Source organism: Hemitrygon akajei, chromosome 5 (assembly GCF_048418815.1).
Source record: "Hemitrygon akajei chromosome 5, sHemAka1.3, whole genome shotgun sequence".
NCBI lineage: Eukaryota > Metazoa > Chordata > Chondrichthyes > Myliobatiformes > Dasyatidae > Hemitrygon > Hemitrygon akajei.
The window spans coordinates 45,827,753-45,845,771 of NC_133128.1; the positions used below are offsets into that span (position 1 = coordinate 45,827,753).

An 18,019-nucleotide genomic window follows, 5' to 3' on the forward strand; every position below is an offset into this window, starting at 1 on the left:
ATTAGCATTAAGTCTCTGGCTGGTACTTTCATTTGGGCTGCTGTTGCCTGTTGACAGCCCATTGAGAGCTTTGATTGAGTGGCAATCTAGTTGGATTTCTCGCAACCATTCTGAGAGCAGAACAAAATCAAGATGGCACTGAACAGCGACTCCTTTGCTTGCATCTTCGGAAACAGCTCTATTTCTATCTTTGATATCTCTTTTTTCCCTTTTCAAGGTTCTTTTGAAGACCCTGACCTGGAGTTACACTCTGACTTTGGTTCTTTGTGGGAATGGGACCCACTGTCAGGGCCTCACGACCAGCTGCTTTTTGATATCCCAAGGGCTCTGGAAGACGAGCTCTGAAGGGTGCTGGAATTTCGTGGCTCTGGAGACTGGCTGATTCAAAGTCAGTGCCCCTGACTGAGGCATCGCAGGAGAACACAGAACGTAGGGAGCAGCGGGCTAGCTGCCGTTGGCTGTGTATCCAGAGACCAGAGACCTGGGGCTGACTCTCTGGGCACAGAGCTTGGAAAAAGTGATGGAACAGACTTTTAACATCATAAATCATTGAGTTGTTTGCTATGTCTCCCCTCTCGCTGTGAAACGGGGACAGCTCTTTTTCCCTTATTAGGGAGAGAGCGAGACTGTGGTATGTTGAACTGCCTGGTGAATGAATAGTCTTTGGGGTACTGCAGATCTGTGTCTTTATTGATGACTTGTTGCACACTTGCGCTTGAGTGCTCGGTAGAGAATGACAATGCTTTTTTGCTGGTGGGAGGGGGGCTGTTGCCTTGCTGCTACCCATGCATGGGAATGGGGAGCTCGGGGGGGGGGGGGGGTGCTGGGGGGGCCTTCGGGATTCTAATGCTTAATTGTCGTTCATTCTTTGGGGCACTCCTCTGATTTTGTCGATGTTTGTGAAGAAAAAGAATTAAGGATGTATATTGTATGGATTGCTCTGACATTAAATGTACCTACTGAATCATTCACATCCGAAGTGCAGGCCCTCCACTTTTCAACATAAAGCTCCTACTGCTGTGTCCGTCATATTCACTTTCAGCTTGCCTTTGGGAGACATTTTTTTGCCTGTGTAAGTCTTTTAGCATCACTGAAGTCTTCTCTAATGGTAGCTTAGAAAACAGTCTATATAAAAACATATAATGTTTTTAGAAAATTTTCTATTTCATGCATGAGTAATGCATGAAATACATTACGTATTGCAGGGTGTGTCCAGCAGGTGGAACTTGCTGAACAATTATGTAATCACAAATACAACAACTGCTCTGATCAGTGACTCAAATAGTTTTGCCCTTTGGTTTTCTTCTGGAGGAACGCTCCAGTTTTCTTGAAGAAGTCAATCAAATGGATGGCATCAAACAGAATGGCAAATCTGTTACCATGCAAACACTGCAGTAAATAGTTGACCATCATTTACATTCGGACAATTCAGGATTCTGTTCTTTGAATCTTTTGAGCAACATTTTAAATAATGGACATCAAATACACTGCTTTGTTTTCAATATCAGGTATATTTCAATGACAGTAATTTATGGTACCATAGTTTCAAATTAATTGAATGGGGTGCTAATTATGGAGCCAAAGAGATTTAGGCAAAACTTAAGTCAGACACACTAGTGGCAGTAAGGACAGTGGGACATGGAGGCAGTAGGGACTTAGAATGTAGGGGTGGCAAACATCTCACTTCCACGAGTAATATGTAGAATGAACTTAATAATAAAGTGTGCATCTCTCATTATCAACTGATCTGCAGTTCACTTATCATAAATACAAAAGCACAAACGCTTTCAGAACTCAGTCAAACAACATTTGTAGAAAGAAAAAAGTTAATAGTTAAGATAAACAAAAGCCTTCATTGTTAGTGAGAAAAAGGAAAGAAGTAGTAGTAAATAGCAAAGAAGGCGGGGGTAAAAATGGCTGGAACAAAAATGTCTGCAATGGGGTGAAGTGATGTAGCTATTTTATAGACAATAAAGCTTATTTATCTATACAATGTATTGCTAATGCTGTGAAGTTGGGGTGATGTACGGTCTGGCAATATAGTATGTTTGCCATTAATTCACACTCCTGTGTTAAAATGGAATGCATCCTATGACTTACCACACTGAAATCTAAGTTCTTCTCAATCCATTCTTTTCCATCTCGAAACTCATCAAAAAGCCCCATGATGTACAGTGTATCCAGTGCATCCACAATGGTAGCACCCAACTGAGAATTTCCTGAAAAAAAACATTAAATATTTTACATGGTATTTGTATACAAATGAAAAGTGACCTAAAATGCCCATCCAACTAAAGGTATGAAAATATCACACTATTTCACTACAAATTTACAGCTCATTTGTAACTGAATAAATTCTGGAATCATATCCTCTAAGACATTTACAACTCTGTTTCCAGATGATTCTGTTCAATCTTGATCAACCTCCTTACTCATTTAATTTTTCCAAACCCTTGTGGCTCTCCTTTCTGCCATATCACCAGCTAGCTTTTAAGGGTCAGATGGAATATAGTAGGAGACTGCAAAGAATGTTGAGATATGGATGGAATGGTAAATCTCACCAGATCAAAATGTCTACCAATAGCACAAAACAATACCACACCATAATTGGCATAGGAAAAAAACCAGCAGTAGTAAAAGACTCTTCAAGAATAGACGTTGCATCACCTGCTGCTTGTGGTCCATGGAAGCTTCCACATCTAAAATGAAATTAGCTGTCTGAAATGTGAATACTCTGGGTGTAGTACTCTTCCCTCAAGTTACTTTTATCAAACTAACACACAGGTCGAAGTTTTATCAGTGGCATTCCACCAGTACAGCTGAGAAATGAGTTGGCTACAACTGCCACTCCCCTACTATATTTTCAGTAAGTTTCTCAGCTGGCTCTTGATCAGCAAGGCCCTGCACAATGCAGGAACTTCCTGCAGTAAATGGCAAGCCTTCCCCAGTACTCTTTGCCAAAACTGTAAAAGAGCTTATAATACTGTAAAACTTCAGTAATCTAGCTCACTCTGAACACTGGTGGTACCATACTGGCAGATTTTCTGGATTATTTAATTTCTTTTTCAGATCTCATTTTTTAAGATGTTACATAGCTGAAGTCCCATTGTGCTAGGGGAATATGACTATCAACTTGTGAGTCAGATGCCAAATCATTGGGATTTTCAAATAGTTGGTAACCAGATACTCTACAGTTGTCCTACATTTATGGGTACCTTGAATGCAAATAGATACCAATATTAAATCAAAGCTAATCTTTTTAATGGTATGTTATAAAATTTAAACAAATTAAAACAATGAAACATTAACAGCTCCCCCATTGGGCAGAAGATACAGAAGCCTTAAAACATGTACCACCTGGCTCAAGAACAGCTTCTATCCTGCTGTTACAAGACTTCTCCAAACTCTGTATCAGGTACAATCAGGATGGTATTTCCTTTCTGCAATTTTCCTCCATCTCAAAAGTCATTAAGCCCCGTAACCCAATGTTGACATCTCATGAACAGACCAAAGCAACCCAGTTTTTGAGATGGCTGCAAAGCGAAGTCACTAATTAATGACACATTCATCTTAATAGTATTGATAAGGATTAACTGACAGACCCAAATCCTGGCATCTACATAATTTCACGGCAATTTTCAACAAAAAATAAACATTCAATGGCTTGTTTGATAAAGTTTAAGAAAACAAAAAAGCCTTAGTTAACACAACTGCTTGTTCCAGGGAGCATTTAAGGGCTTGTCAGTTGAATCTATGGGAGAATTAAAATTTTAAAACTAATTTTTAAATTATTTGTTTTGGAAAACATCAGTAAGCTCTGCATTACTAATGGAATAGTGGGACACCTTATAAAACACCCATTTACCTCTTCAGCTGCATCTGTGGCCCAACATTAGTCAACTCAGAGGCCACAAAACCAGAATGTTAGCAGGTCATCCTTGATTCCAAGTGATTACCCAAGAAATCAATAATACACTTTACAATCAATGTTATGTTAACTGTATATAACATACTACCTTAAAAACCAACGAGCTATATAAAAAAGATGCTTGCTAAAGTTGAAGCGATTAATTTCTATAATCATAAAGCATCAATCTATTCATTCCATCCTCATTACTGAAATATAGAGAAGACTGCAGAATTATACAAGATCAGAGCAACATGGGTTCTTCAATCCAAATAAGGTGCCTTAGAGAATACATAAAACAATACACAGTTGGAAATTATAAAAGTTATATTAAATCATAGTGTAATCATGCTAATAATTAAAATAAAAACAAGCACAAATCCAAGTGGGAGGTATCTTGCAGTGAACTGTAAACTCAAATCATACTGGACAGCATAGCTCAGAATGCTCAATTAATGACTGCTCATTTAAACGAGCAGCAAGTCCATTATTTACTCACTTTACAATCATTGATTCTATAAAAATATCATTTTCATTCATCTTTGTCATTTCTCTAGTCAATTCTACTTCCATACTTTAACTTTTCATGGCACAGGAGAGGAGATTGGTCTATTTATCCTGCCAGTGAATTTGGAAAACATTGTAGAGACTGCACTGGCAGTAACTCATCAATGCTTTGAGGTGCCTGCTACAGATAATCCATGTCTCAGATGTGCACGGGACAACAGAGATCACTGCCACCTGGTAAATTTGAGTTCCTGCTCTTCAAATACAGTTTTCCTCAAATAGCCAAAAGGGTTTGCTGGCACACTGCAGGTGATCAATATCCTTGATATCAATATCAATCTTCTCAAAAGTGGCATTTAAGACATAAGAAGCAATTCATGCTTTTCAGGATGTAATACATCTTGAACTTTTATTGGCAGGGGTGTTACACTGCAGGAGTAAACTAGCAAAGAGTCTTTTGCAGAGGTACCCAACTTTTTTTTATGCCATGGACCAATACCATTAAGCAAGAGGTCCGTGGATCCCAGGTTGGAAACACCTGTTCCAGAGTTTCAAACCTTATTTTGTAATATGCTTCAATACACACATCAAACTCCAAACTTTTGCACATCAGCTTTGTAAAACAGGTTGATCTTTGTTCTGTCCTATGTGTCCTGTGAAGTTGGTTCAGGTTCAGTTTACTGTTATTCAACTGTACACATGTATATCGCCAAACAAAACAACATTCTTCCAGACCAAGGTGCACAATACAATACATATAACTCACACACAGAACATTAAGTAATATTATCACAAATAGTTTAATAATAAGGTACATATACAAGTTAAAAAGTAAAGACTATAACAGGACACTGTACTCAGCCTGCTGCTGACACGACTGCAATGCTAGATCCAGTTTAGTTCCTCTCCAGCAAGCAGCTTGGTTGGGGTAAGGAGAAACATCGTTACAAGGTCGTCTGAGAAAAAGAATGGAATGATGGCATACAAACTGCACCATACCTCAGGACGGAATGGCTTTATGGAACACAAAAGCCAAGGTCTGACATAAAATCCATGATTCAAAGAATAAGTGGCAACCTAACAACTCACAACCATGAAACATACGACATTCTTCATGGTTCTCAAGATCTACAGCCTAAATAATCAAGGACCCATCCCAAGGAATGCCAAGAATAAATGCAAAATTATAAAGGACAGATATACAGTCAACACTGCTCAAAGGAGCATCTTTTCAGCAGTGCCTGTCATTGACATGATGTCTAGATGCATAACCTCATCATCAGCTTAAGACACCTCCAAGAGAAAAGCAAACGTCACTATACATGGCTACTTCGAACCTCACAGAAACCTTCAATCAAGAGGGATGATGAAGCATCCTTCACCAAAGTTCATTTATTTACTATCATTAACTTTAAATCCAATGACAAACTTTCCGCTAAATGCAGTAATCATTGCAATGTCTTGGGTTTCGATATGTGTGCAGCAAACCCTCACAGGCAAATGTTCTTGTAAAATAAGATTTTAGTGAAATTCAAATTCACAACCAATGTGTGTTTGAATCAGTTTAGACATGCAGCAGATGATTCTATCATTTATTGCCTGAAATTCTGAAATAATTATAAACATTCAGCAGGGCAGACAATCCATGTTATAAAGAATATTATGGGGAGCATTTTAGGTTAATCACCTCTCAGGGTCCTTATGAAATATGAAAAAATATTAAAAATATGAATGGTTCTTCCCCCTCCCCCACCACACACACAGATTTGCCATTTTTAAAATTTAGAAATGTTTTTGCTCTTATTTTGTTCACAATTATCTCTTCTTTCAGTTTAAAATATCATGGGATACAGGTTTCTATTACATTCCCCTTAAATACACCTCTACCAAAAGTAGGCATATGGGAGCACAGGCCGCCAAGTTCACCAGTCTTCTCATGTTATCCCACCAGCCTCCCCACTCAGCACAGCAACCTTCACAAATTCCATAATCAGCAACTGGATTCTGTTATTAGATACACATCATCCGTTTCTTTCTCTCCCCACTGCCAAGTCCTCTTGTCTCCACCCACAGCTGCATCTCCACCGCACTTTACCAAGCAGTGACCGAAGATGCAGCATTTTTTTTTAACTTATAACTTCCTATCATGTGAAGCATCGATTCACTTGCGCTTCTTCCAATGTATTGCATTCAGTACTCATGAGACAGTCGGCTCTACATTGGAAAAAGATGTTGATTGGATGACCATTAAGTTGAACTCCTCATTTAGTTTGCTCAGATAACCAAGTTTCTATTTGCTTAACCCTTAAATCCTCCATTCAACTGCCATTTTGACCTGTTTCATACACTGTTTTTACGTAAGCACGAGGAACAGTTCCTCATCTCCAGGCAGACACGATGCAACTTTGGGCTCAAGATCAGATTCAAAACTTACAGGTGATTCAGTTCTGCTGTTAAGACTACTAAACTTAACTTAGCTTATCTAACATCACCGAATGTACTGGAATTTTCAGCATCCACCTTGTGTTTCAGATTCAGCAGCTCTGACCCAGATTTGCAGATTTAAAATATCCCTATGATTTCTCACCAACAGTTCCCATTAATCTATTAACTACACAATTCTGTAAACATCCAAAATATCAGCCATCCCTTTGCCTCTACAGATATTTCTTGACCCAAGTTCCTCCAGCCGTTTGTTCTATGCTCCAGATTCTAACATCTGCACTCTCTTGCGTCACTATCTGAAACAACTCAGCCACCTTGCTGTCAACTTCTGAGAATTCTTCCTTTGTCCTATTACTGCTCCACCAGTTTCTCTACAGCTTTAAATTAACTTGTTTAATTGGCTCCTCAGTTAGAAACATAGAAAACCTACAGCAGCACCGAACATGTACTTACTTTAGAAATTACCTAGGGTTACCCACAGCCCTCTATTTTTCTAAGCTCCATGTACCTATCCAGGAGCCTCTAAAGATCCTATTGTATCTGCCCCCACCACAGTCGCTGGCAACCCATTCCACGCACTCACCACCTTAAAACTGTGCCCTTTTGTGTTAGCCATTTCAGCCCTGGGAAAAAGCCTCTGACTATCCACATGATCAATGCCTCTCATTATTTTATACACCTTTATCAGGTCACCTTTCATCCTCCATTGCTCCAAGGAAAAAAGGCCAAGCTCACTCAACCTATTCTCGTAAGGCATGCTCCCCAATCCAAGCACCATCCTTGAAAATCTCCTTTGCACCCTTTCTAGTTTCCACATCCTTCCTGTAGTGAGGTGAGCAGAACTAAGCACCGTCTCCAGGTGGTGTCTGACCAGGGTTCTATACAGCTGTAACATTACCTCTCAGCTCTTGAACTCAATCCCACAATTGAAGGAGGCCAATACACTGTATGCCTTCTTAACCACAGAGTCAACCTGTGCAGCAGTTTTGAGTGTCTTACGGACACTGACCCCAAGATCACTCTGGTCCTCCACACTGCCAATAGTCTTACCATTAATACTATATTCTGCCATCATATTTAACTTTACCAAAATGAACCACATCACACTTATCTGAGTTGAACTCCATCAGCCGCTTCTCAGCCCAGTTTTGCATCCTATTGATGCCCCCCTGTAATCTCTGACAGCCCTCCACACTATCCACAACACCCCTAACCTGTGTGTCATCTGCAAATTTACTAACCCATCCCTCCACTTCCTCATCCAGGTCATTTATAAAAATCATGAAGAGAAGAGGTTCCAGAACAGATCCCTGAGGCACACCACTGGTCACCAACCTCCATGCAGAACATGACCCGTCTACAATCACACTTTGCCTTCTGTGGGCAAGACAATTCTGGATCCACAAAGCAATGTCCCCTTGGATCCCATGCCTCCTTACTTTCTCAATAAGCCTTGTATGGAGTACATTAAGTTCTGACAAAGGTGTCCAATCTAAAACATTCATACTGTTTTTTTTCCCCATAAATATTGCCTGGCACACTGAGAATTTGCTGTATTTCTGTTTCTAAATGCACTTGTTTTCAGATAGTTATTTATATATCAAAAATATATTGGCCTGCATCTTGCTTATGAGCTTAATTCAAGTTGAGGAATAAATTTTCTTCATTTAGTACAAAAGATATCTACTAACCTTTGGAGAGAGGTACTGCATCTCAAGGTTTTTAAACTGCAGTCAAGATAATCATTGTCAGTATTGTAATTGTCTCTTCTGTTCCATGAATGAAACATGGAACAAGCCTGAGGGGCAAAATCTTAAAAGATGCTCCAGTCCATAGGACATAGGAGCAGAATCAGGTCTTTTGGCCCATTTTAGTCTGCCCCACCATTCAATCATGTTTGATTTATTTTCTCTCTCAAACTCACTCTCCTGCCTCCTTTCTGAAACCTTTGAGGCCTTTACTAATCAAGAACTCCACTTTAAATATACCCCAATGACTTGGTTTACACAGCTACCTGTAGAAATGAATTCCCACACATTCACTAGCTGTGTGCATTGTCTAGAAACACCGTGAATATTTTTTCCTTCGAAGAGATTAAGGGACAGCCCATTGAACCCGAGTTGTTGATAGTCGGCTATTTTCAACATCAATTTCACTTGCGAGTCATACCACACAGAAACAGACCATTCAATCATCATGTCTGTGCTGATTGTTAAGGAGTATATTCTGTGATTGTAGCGGATACTAATTAAAGAACCAGTCTTCAGTTTTTATTGAAAATTGCAAGCATTAAATTGAAGTTAAAAGCAAAAAGACTAAAAGATAATGGTTTGAAAAATGGTGACCATGATACATTTGTATATGCATCAGCTAAACATTAACGATGGGGTTTTGTTCATTGCCCTGCATCCAATGTGAGTTTAAGGAATTTGTATCATTGCAAATGTAAATAAGTTCAGGGAAATATCCCAGCCAAGGTATTTGAATACGTAGATATGTTAATTCAAAAGGAAGCATTGTCAAAGTATTAAAGTAAATATCACTAACTATTGAAACTGTATTGAATCACCAACTGTTACCATTGATCTTAAGGGTATAAAAATGTGATGTACTTTTGAGTTTGTGAGTCTCTATGGACAGTGTTTCCATGCAAATGCCTGCTTTCTGTGATGAATAAAAACTTCTGTATCACCAGCTTCAGTGCCTCTCCAGTGACTTCAATCACAGTCGCAACACTGACCATCAAGCACCCACTTTTATTCTCTCCACATCCTCATCAACTCCCTCAGATTCTAGCACTTTCCAATTTGAAGTCGTCACTAACCTACCACTCCACACACATTTAGGATGAAACCTTGAAGACCCAAGTTAAGGCCAACATGCAAATACCACATACACAAAACTAGAGGTCGGCATTGAATGCAGGTCACAGGTGCTGTAAAGCTTCAGCTCTGCCAATTTTATCACTGTGCTAGCCTTCATTATCCCTCTATCATATTCTGCAAAATCTTCTTTCCCCAAATCCAGTACTCATACTAATATAAACAAAGTCATCCTATCTCAGCTTATCTAGAACTGTACACTGGGTGAACAATCTGACAACATACATAGATGTGAGTGCACTGTGGAGGTCAAGAGATGGCAAGAGGTCTGAATTGACCCATACTTTTGGACAGTGATAATAGATAATTACTTCATGGAGATTAGAATGGGTTAACACTGATACAATTGTGCTTGCACATATCAGATTTTAAGTTCAAGCTGGACACAGTGACCCAAGCACACAAAATAGGTTGACAAATCAATGTGGCACTGAGGGAATATTCTATTGCTGGAGGAGATGTTCTTGGAACAGATGTCATGCTGAATCTCTGGCTGATTGCTCAAGTGGATGTAAAACACTACCTCTGAAGAATATGGGCATTACCTCCTATCCTCATCCCTTATTTAGGATTACCAATACAGATGGTCAGTCTATATTATAATATTGTTTGCGAAACCTAATGCTGTTGTACACATATACATTGCTATTTCTTAAAAATAAGTAAATACTTAAAATAAAAATGGCACTTCATTTGCCATGAAATGCTTCAGGTTTACCCAAAGCCATGAAAAGCAGTGGAAAATCCTTTCAATAAAAAAGCCAGGGACCCTCTCCTGGAGAACTTGAAGGAAAAGTGCAAAGTCAAGAATAGCAGCCTTTGAGTAATATTTTCTTTCTACAGTTGTATGGAAACACAGTTAAGATGCAAGATAAAAGTGACAGTGAAATATTATTTGTCAAGCAATTTAAAGAATTAGAATCTGTTACTGCAATGAGGACATGTGTATTCTACATTCAATCATGCATGGTTACTTGAACAAAACATATTAAACTATTAATGGGGGCCAGGGAGAAAAACAACCGAAAATCTTCAAGGCACTAACACACACTTCCTAGCGGAAATAATTTTTAAAGAATCAAGGTAAGGAGTTAAAACATATCAGTAATATTGAGACAAATCACAACGGAGAGTGAAATAGGACAGATTGCACACAAGGACAGTTGAAAGTAGAACACAGATGCAGACCAGAATTCAGGCTCCTGCGTGGTACAGCAATGGATACAGGTTAAAGCCTTTGATCAGTCTTAATACAGTGATGGACACTGACATTAAATCTGGTTTTGGTATGGCATAGCAGAATTGATAAAAAGATACAAGTCTGGTGCAATTCCAACTCCTTTGCTGAACTAATTGTCCTTCAGAAGCTAGTCAGATGTTTATACTAAGATGTGTTCTGAAGTAGATTAAGGCAAATTGATCTTTCTACATGCATTGTTATAACTGGATGGATGAGTTGAGAGCTACAACTAAATCAGTGATTGAGTGCCTCCCTATCGCTAAAATCAATCATAAAAACAAGCAGCAGAGAGAAGACCCAAGGAAAAGGGTGAGAGAGGAGCTTTGAGGTGGATCCACCTTGACCAGCTCAAGATAATCAAGCAGCAGCAACTGCCAAAAAATTTGCTACGCTACTGCCTGTAGCCACCTTGTTCCTTCTATTTTCTATTCTACATAACTACATTCTGATATTTCAGCAAATGTCATTTCTTTAAATAGTTGTTTTATTCCTTAACCCTTTGGGTAATCCATCATCTTTGGAAAAAGGTAGAAATCTTACTCTCATGCTCCTGCTGCATCTCTAGCATGTAAGGATTTCTCTGTTAATTGGTCTATTTGTGCACATAAAATCATGTTCAAGACAAAATGTTGTTTGTGTCTACTTGCTCACAAAATACCAACATTGTTAATCACATAATAATGTGCACTCCCAATAATTAAGGGCTTAGGATAGCAAACTAGACAGTTCAACAAAAATGATATGAGAAATAAGTTAATTGCAACAGGGGCATGTGGCTACCTTGTTAGCTATGGGATTACAATTGCATTTATCCAAAGTGAATCATATGCACAAAGAGATTCTACAGATGCTGGAAATATTGAACAACACACAAAAAGTGCTGGAGTATCTCAACAAGTCAGAAATTTATGAACAGAAATAAACAGTTGATAACTCAGGCCACAATACCAACAGTTTATCCTCCTCCATAGATGCTGCCTGATACGCTGAGTTCCTCAGCTCTGTGTGTTTATCTGAAGTTAGCTCTTTTTAATTACTGTTCGTCAAATATAATAGTTTGCATTAGTCAGTAACACAAATATCCTTGCAACTCAGGTTGAAAAAAAGCATACTTGATAGTTTAAGCACCCATAGTTTTTCAAGCTGTATCTCCACTATACATGAACATTTCACTCAATATTGATAGCCACTTTAAAATGGGAAGCAGAAAAATTAGCAACTACAACAAAACAGGAAGCAAAAAAAAAAAAGCCCCAAGTCAGTCAATGATAGGACTGGCAAGGAAATTTGCTTCATGACATTGAACCAAGAGGAAGATGGATGATTTGAGACTTAAAAGATCATTTAAACTTATTAAAAATAATTATCATTAATTTATATCAGCTTAATTTATTTTGCTCAAGATACTGCAGTATTCTAGATCAAGTTTCCAAAGATAATGTTTTCAGTTGTGCCTATTAGTCTCTTCTGAAAGTCCAAGTTCACCACTTATTATTGAAGGGGCTAAAGACCAGGGAAGCCATTTCTATTCTGATCCAATAAAATAATTTATCTCCTCCAAATCATGAGCATAAAATAAATCCATGGTAATGCAAAATAAGATTTCCAAACACTACCAAAATATTGACAATTTTAGTCCTTCCCAACTTACCCTACTAGAATCCGTAGAGACTGCCCAAACTTATTTCACATAGGACCCCTGCAGGTAGAATAGAGAAAAGACCTTTATCACATAAGCAAAGAAAGTTTAGGCCAGTATATGGAATTGGTAGTAATCCTTGGAATCCCAGGAAAGTTGGGAATGAAAGGAAACTGCAAGTTGCAAACGGGAGTAGTTGAATCAGTTTTAAATAAACTGCAACTGATATACCTATTTCTTTTTAAGATAGCACTTTTTAAATATTCCACGATTGTATGATTATAGAACAGCCAAAACATATCCAATCCCTGTACAAGCAAAAAAGGCTTACAACCTGCATCTACAAAATAACCAATGTTTCCCCATCCTCTTGTATGTCCTATCAAACCATTAATATCAGTGTCAAAATGCTGGTTGAATAAACTTTACAGACTCCAATTGGAATTCTAAGCAAACCTGCAGTAACCATATTGGGCATGTAAGATTAGGCTTGGCATGGAAGCACCAAATCTATTTATTTAATCAACAGGAATGGCAGTGAGCAAGAAGGGCAATTGTGTTTTTTTTTTAAATGTAAAGTGTCATAATTTTGTTTTATTGCTTAAGTTTAGCATATTTTAAAATTTAATTGACTTTTATAAGCTTTACATGTCAGAGACTTTCAGACAGCTAGTTTGTTTCAGTATGCCTTCTTCTGACAGGATGTCTGTTCCCCTAGTTACAGTAGGAAAAAATCCTCTTTCATTGTAATCTTCATATCATCCTATAATCCATTGTTTAATTTAGTTCTATCATTATGCCAAACAAGTCTCAGATCTTCTGTTTTCTGAACATTAAATAATACTGAATTAATGGTCTTCTCCTATCTTCAAGATGCACAAATCTCAGCTTGCCAAATCACAGAATTTTTTCAATCTTACACATCCCAAAAATAAAATAAATCTATTCAGTAAACTTTTTAATCTAATCAGTCATTTCTATCAACAAAATCACAAACTGTTTACCAAAACAATTATCACCTTATGTCCACAAACGTTATCTACAGTCAGTGGTAGTTGAAAATCAAGCCTGAAAACCAAAAGAACAGTCTGTAGTGATAGAGCCTTTAAAAATACACTTGATGGAAAATAAGGTCATTGCCTCAAAGGATTAGATTTTTCTAGTGTTATTGTAGAACATAACTGCTTAAATGATTAGGTTCTCAACATAATGATATTTTGCATCTATGCTGTACGTAAAGATTCTTCCACCAAACCTTTTCGTATTAATTCCGCTCCGGTTTTTTTTCTGCACCATACACAGTATTCCTCCTTCAAAATAGGGTTAACCCACAATAAACACAAAACACAGTTAGACCATTTTTATATATGTTTTAAGATACAGTAATTCTCCCACATCTACACGTTTGTACTTTTCCATGCACATCCAAATGGCAGCCTCCTTCTAAAAACTTAGAATTAATTGCCAGTGTGGCTTGCTAGTCTACATCAGTAAATATTATAAACAAAAGCAAATCATCTCAAATGTGTTTTACCAATTTTATCTTAGCCAAATTATACCTTAAACATACACCAACCTTGGTTCCACAGCCTTAAAAGTCTTGCCTAACGAAAACATATCAATCCCCAATTTGAAGTTTCATCAGACCTTCAACTTGTTTTTCACCAGAGCCAGTATGGTATGGATTGGCATCATGTATATGTAGGCACATGGAAGTGGTGGGGTGGCGGTAATGAATCAATCTCGTTTTATACTTATCATTTTGCTTGCACTAAGCTTAAAAATCTATTGAATTTGATTTCACAATCTGCTGTCCAATTTTTTAAAAAATTTCCACATTATGTGCAAGTTGCAGTGTGAAGCTTAAATGAGTCATGTTGTTATTAATAACAGGAAACAACGTAAAAATTGACACCTCTGCAATGAAGCTTCAGAGCACCACTCCTTTGGAGTATAAAAAATATTCAGCTTACATTCACAAATTCCCCACATCAGATAATGTGAAATGGGAATTGAGCATTCATGCAAACTGACTCCAGGGCAGCTTCACTCAACCAAATGAAGGAAAAGACAGTTTGAAAAATTCTGATCTTGTTGAAGCACCATTGTAGGAAGAAAAATTACAATATTTGCAGGGAGTACTGAAAAAAAGGATTTGTTACAGAATACCACAGCATAAGACATCACTTGACAATGAAATTAACTCCCCCATCTATCCTTTTACTTATGGATCACTTCTCTGCTAACATTTCATAACTCAAATTGCTGAAAGCCACTGCTTTCAGATTACAATACATATTCTTCTTGCAGTGTAACAGATAAAATACTACATCTTAAATCTATTCCATGGTCTTACAATTCATCAAAAAAATTACAAGTCCCTCAACATTTCCATCCCCAACTCTGCTCTGAATCTCTTCTCCTCAACGTTATTCAATTCTTTAAAACACTTGAAAGGCTATCAAGAATATACATAGCCTGTTCTCTTTCCACCCAAGCAATAAATATATTGTGCTTTATACTGTATCCTTTTAGCTTGCTCACTGGGATAGAATTAAGATTCATCATACAAGGTCCCATTGGAACATTAGCTTCTTCTACATTTTCTTCTCTTACAATAATTACGTTGCAGCAGTTTGGATTTTCAGATACGAATACTGTATGAGCACAAGATTAATTGCTGATCCTGTAGATGCTAAAAAAAACTTGGAATAAAAAATTCAATAAGTCAAGCAGTATCAATAAAAAGAGAAAAAATTCTAGCATGTCAGTTCAATTACCTATCCTCAGAACTTTAATCCTCTTGCTAAGTATTTCATTTCAAGAATGTTTAGCATTTCTGATACATCACTGAATTTTGTAAACCGAGTATGCTCAATTTAATAAACTTACGCTTAACCTGCATTAGATGTCAATACTTCTGTCAAGTCAACCAGTCATCAAAACACTCCATCAATGAGAATGAGAAATGTTATAAGCTTTACGGCCTCAGTAAAATAAGTTTTTTTAAAGCTCTTGTTAATGAAACTAGCTTACATCATAAATAGTACCACCTACCACTGGAAAAGTTAATTACAAAATTCAAACAGCAAATGCCACAACATGTTGTAAAGTTTCAATAAATCTAGTCACAAGGATGCAAAGTGTTTTTGAACAATTTAATTTAAATAGTTACTACAGTGAAATGCATCAAAAAATGAATTTGCAACAAAATTGGTCCCATAATATAGAAATATAGAAACCATATTTCAAAAATATGCTAAGATTATGTGATCATTCATGCACAAAGAGGATCAAACTGATTTAAAATGCTGGAATACAGTAGGCAATCAAATGAAATAATTACAGAACATCTGTATCTTTATCTTTCAGATATGTTAATTTCCCAGCTAAGAATTCCAGTGAGCAGAAACAGAAATTTTGCAAAACAAAACACTTTGCTTGCATATTTCTGATCTCAATGTATATGAAATTACTCTATTAGTAAAATCCTCAATTATTTTTGACCGAAGAGTGTCAAGAGATAGTAAAAACATTCACTTATTTAAAAGAGGTAAGTAATTACATGTTGAATCTTTACAGTTAAATTGGAATTAAACGAACTGAGAACACTAAACAAGATATATTCATCAGACATTCTAGTAACAAGGCTGATATTCAAAACCTTAATATCTGATTCACATTCAAATGTCATTACCATAGAACCAATAGAAAGGGCTATCACAATAAACTTCTTGAATGAGTATACTCAGAAGTCCAGCTATTTTGTTCCTTCATCTACCAACTTCTAAACATTGGTTCATATGCATTCAAGAGAGTCAGCTATTTGCATATAGATAACAAGATCGCACAAATCACATTTGGAGAAATGTTGCCACTTGGGATCTACAATACGGTTGAGAATGTAATTATGGGAATGTTTTATGATTTTAAAACGTCCATTGATCTAAGCGTTAATCTTACCAATGTATAAGATAACAGAATAAAAAAGGTCAAGGAATGGAAGAAACTATATAAATAAGGCTTATAACTCGGAGACAATGTCCAAAAGATTAAGGTGCTTCTTCAGCTCCAAGTCATGCAAGTGCCAGCTCAGCACAAGAATTTTAAGGATCCCTAGTTCAGCAATATATTATAAAATTATAGACCAGATCGTTCTTTAGGCTAACAAGGTTTATGGGTAATGCAACCATGGAGTGTATGGAAGATTATACTAGAACATGCATTGCTCCCTATCAAGATAGAGATGATACTGAACACAGAAATAGGTCAGAGACTGAAAATTGATTGCATTTATTTAAAAGGCATTTAATGCAAATAAAAGTCCAAACACTGTGTAACAAAACCTGTTACACAAAAAAAAACTTGTGCATGAATCAATTTCAATTATTGTTTCTAGACTACAATGCTTTGTTTCAATAGTAACAGGTAAAAATACTTAGAAGGGTTTTAACAGAAACAGAGGAAGATAGACGACAAAGCCAATATCTGTGGAGATCAAGTGAGAGAGAATGATAGAAATAATTGTCAAACCAACTTGCTAATCACAGATGATTTACCTGGATATTTAAACTTGGAAGATATGAATGGGAACAAAGAGGAAAAGAAAAACCTGAAATGACATACAAAACAATGCAATTACAGAAAATCTTAACAGAATGTTGGAAGCATTCAATAGATCATGCAGCATCTATAGAGAAGTTCCTTAAGGTTGGCACAGCTGGGGGAAGTAGTGGAGATAAGCTTCCACTATCTATCAAATGCTCCCAATGCTGTGATCTCAAATACCCTCTGACAACTAGGTCCAGCTCCTGGCCTTCATGTGTGGCTTAGCTACTAAGCTCAGCAGAACCATTTCTACTGACAGGAGAAGAGACAAAGGTGGGTTTACTGGCACCTAAAAACCAGTCACTCCCAAGGAGGTGGAACTTGTCAGCAGTGGTTAGCAGCTCATCCAGGAGAAGGAAAACTCTGATGCCAAACCTCCACTGCCTTATGTCCATACTCATTCATGGGAAAAGCTTGGGTAGTAAACTCAGGTGATAAATGCAGAGCTGGAGTCCCTAAGACAGTCCTACATTGAGTTCAACTTCGGCTGGTAACTCCTGCAACACCACTGGTGCCAAACTGTATCAGTCTCTGTTGCTCCTTTGGATTCATCAGCTGCGTGGAGAGGGGGAATCTGCTGCATGGGCAGCGGTTTGCTTTTCATATTGTACTACCCTGCCTCACGCAACATGTGGACAGCTAGGACACAACATCCATGGTTGACCCCAACCAATGGTGTGTGTGTGTGGAGGGGGGGGGGCATCTACAGAGAAACATGTTACAAGTTACTGACTTAAGAATTTCAGATAATCATCAGCTTTGGAAATTTGTATCAAAACCAGCCTATTTTA

At 37.5% G+C, this 18,019-nt stretch overlaps 1 protein-coding gene across 2 annotated transcripts in view; it reads right to left on the reverse strand.

Moving 5' to 3' along the window:
• The window catches only part of man1a2 (mannosidase, alpha, class 1A, member 2), a 134,498-nt gene that overhangs the window by 68,212 nt on the left and 48,267 nt on the right, over positions 1-18,019 (reverse strand). For both annotated transcript variants that reach the window (XM_073045427.1, XM_073045426.1), the window contains exon 4: positions 2,101-2,219. In XM_073045427.1, the coding sequence (XP_072901528.1) occupies positions 2,101-2,219 (119 nt within the window). The remainder of the gene's footprint in view (positions 1-2,100; positions 2,220-18,019) is intronic.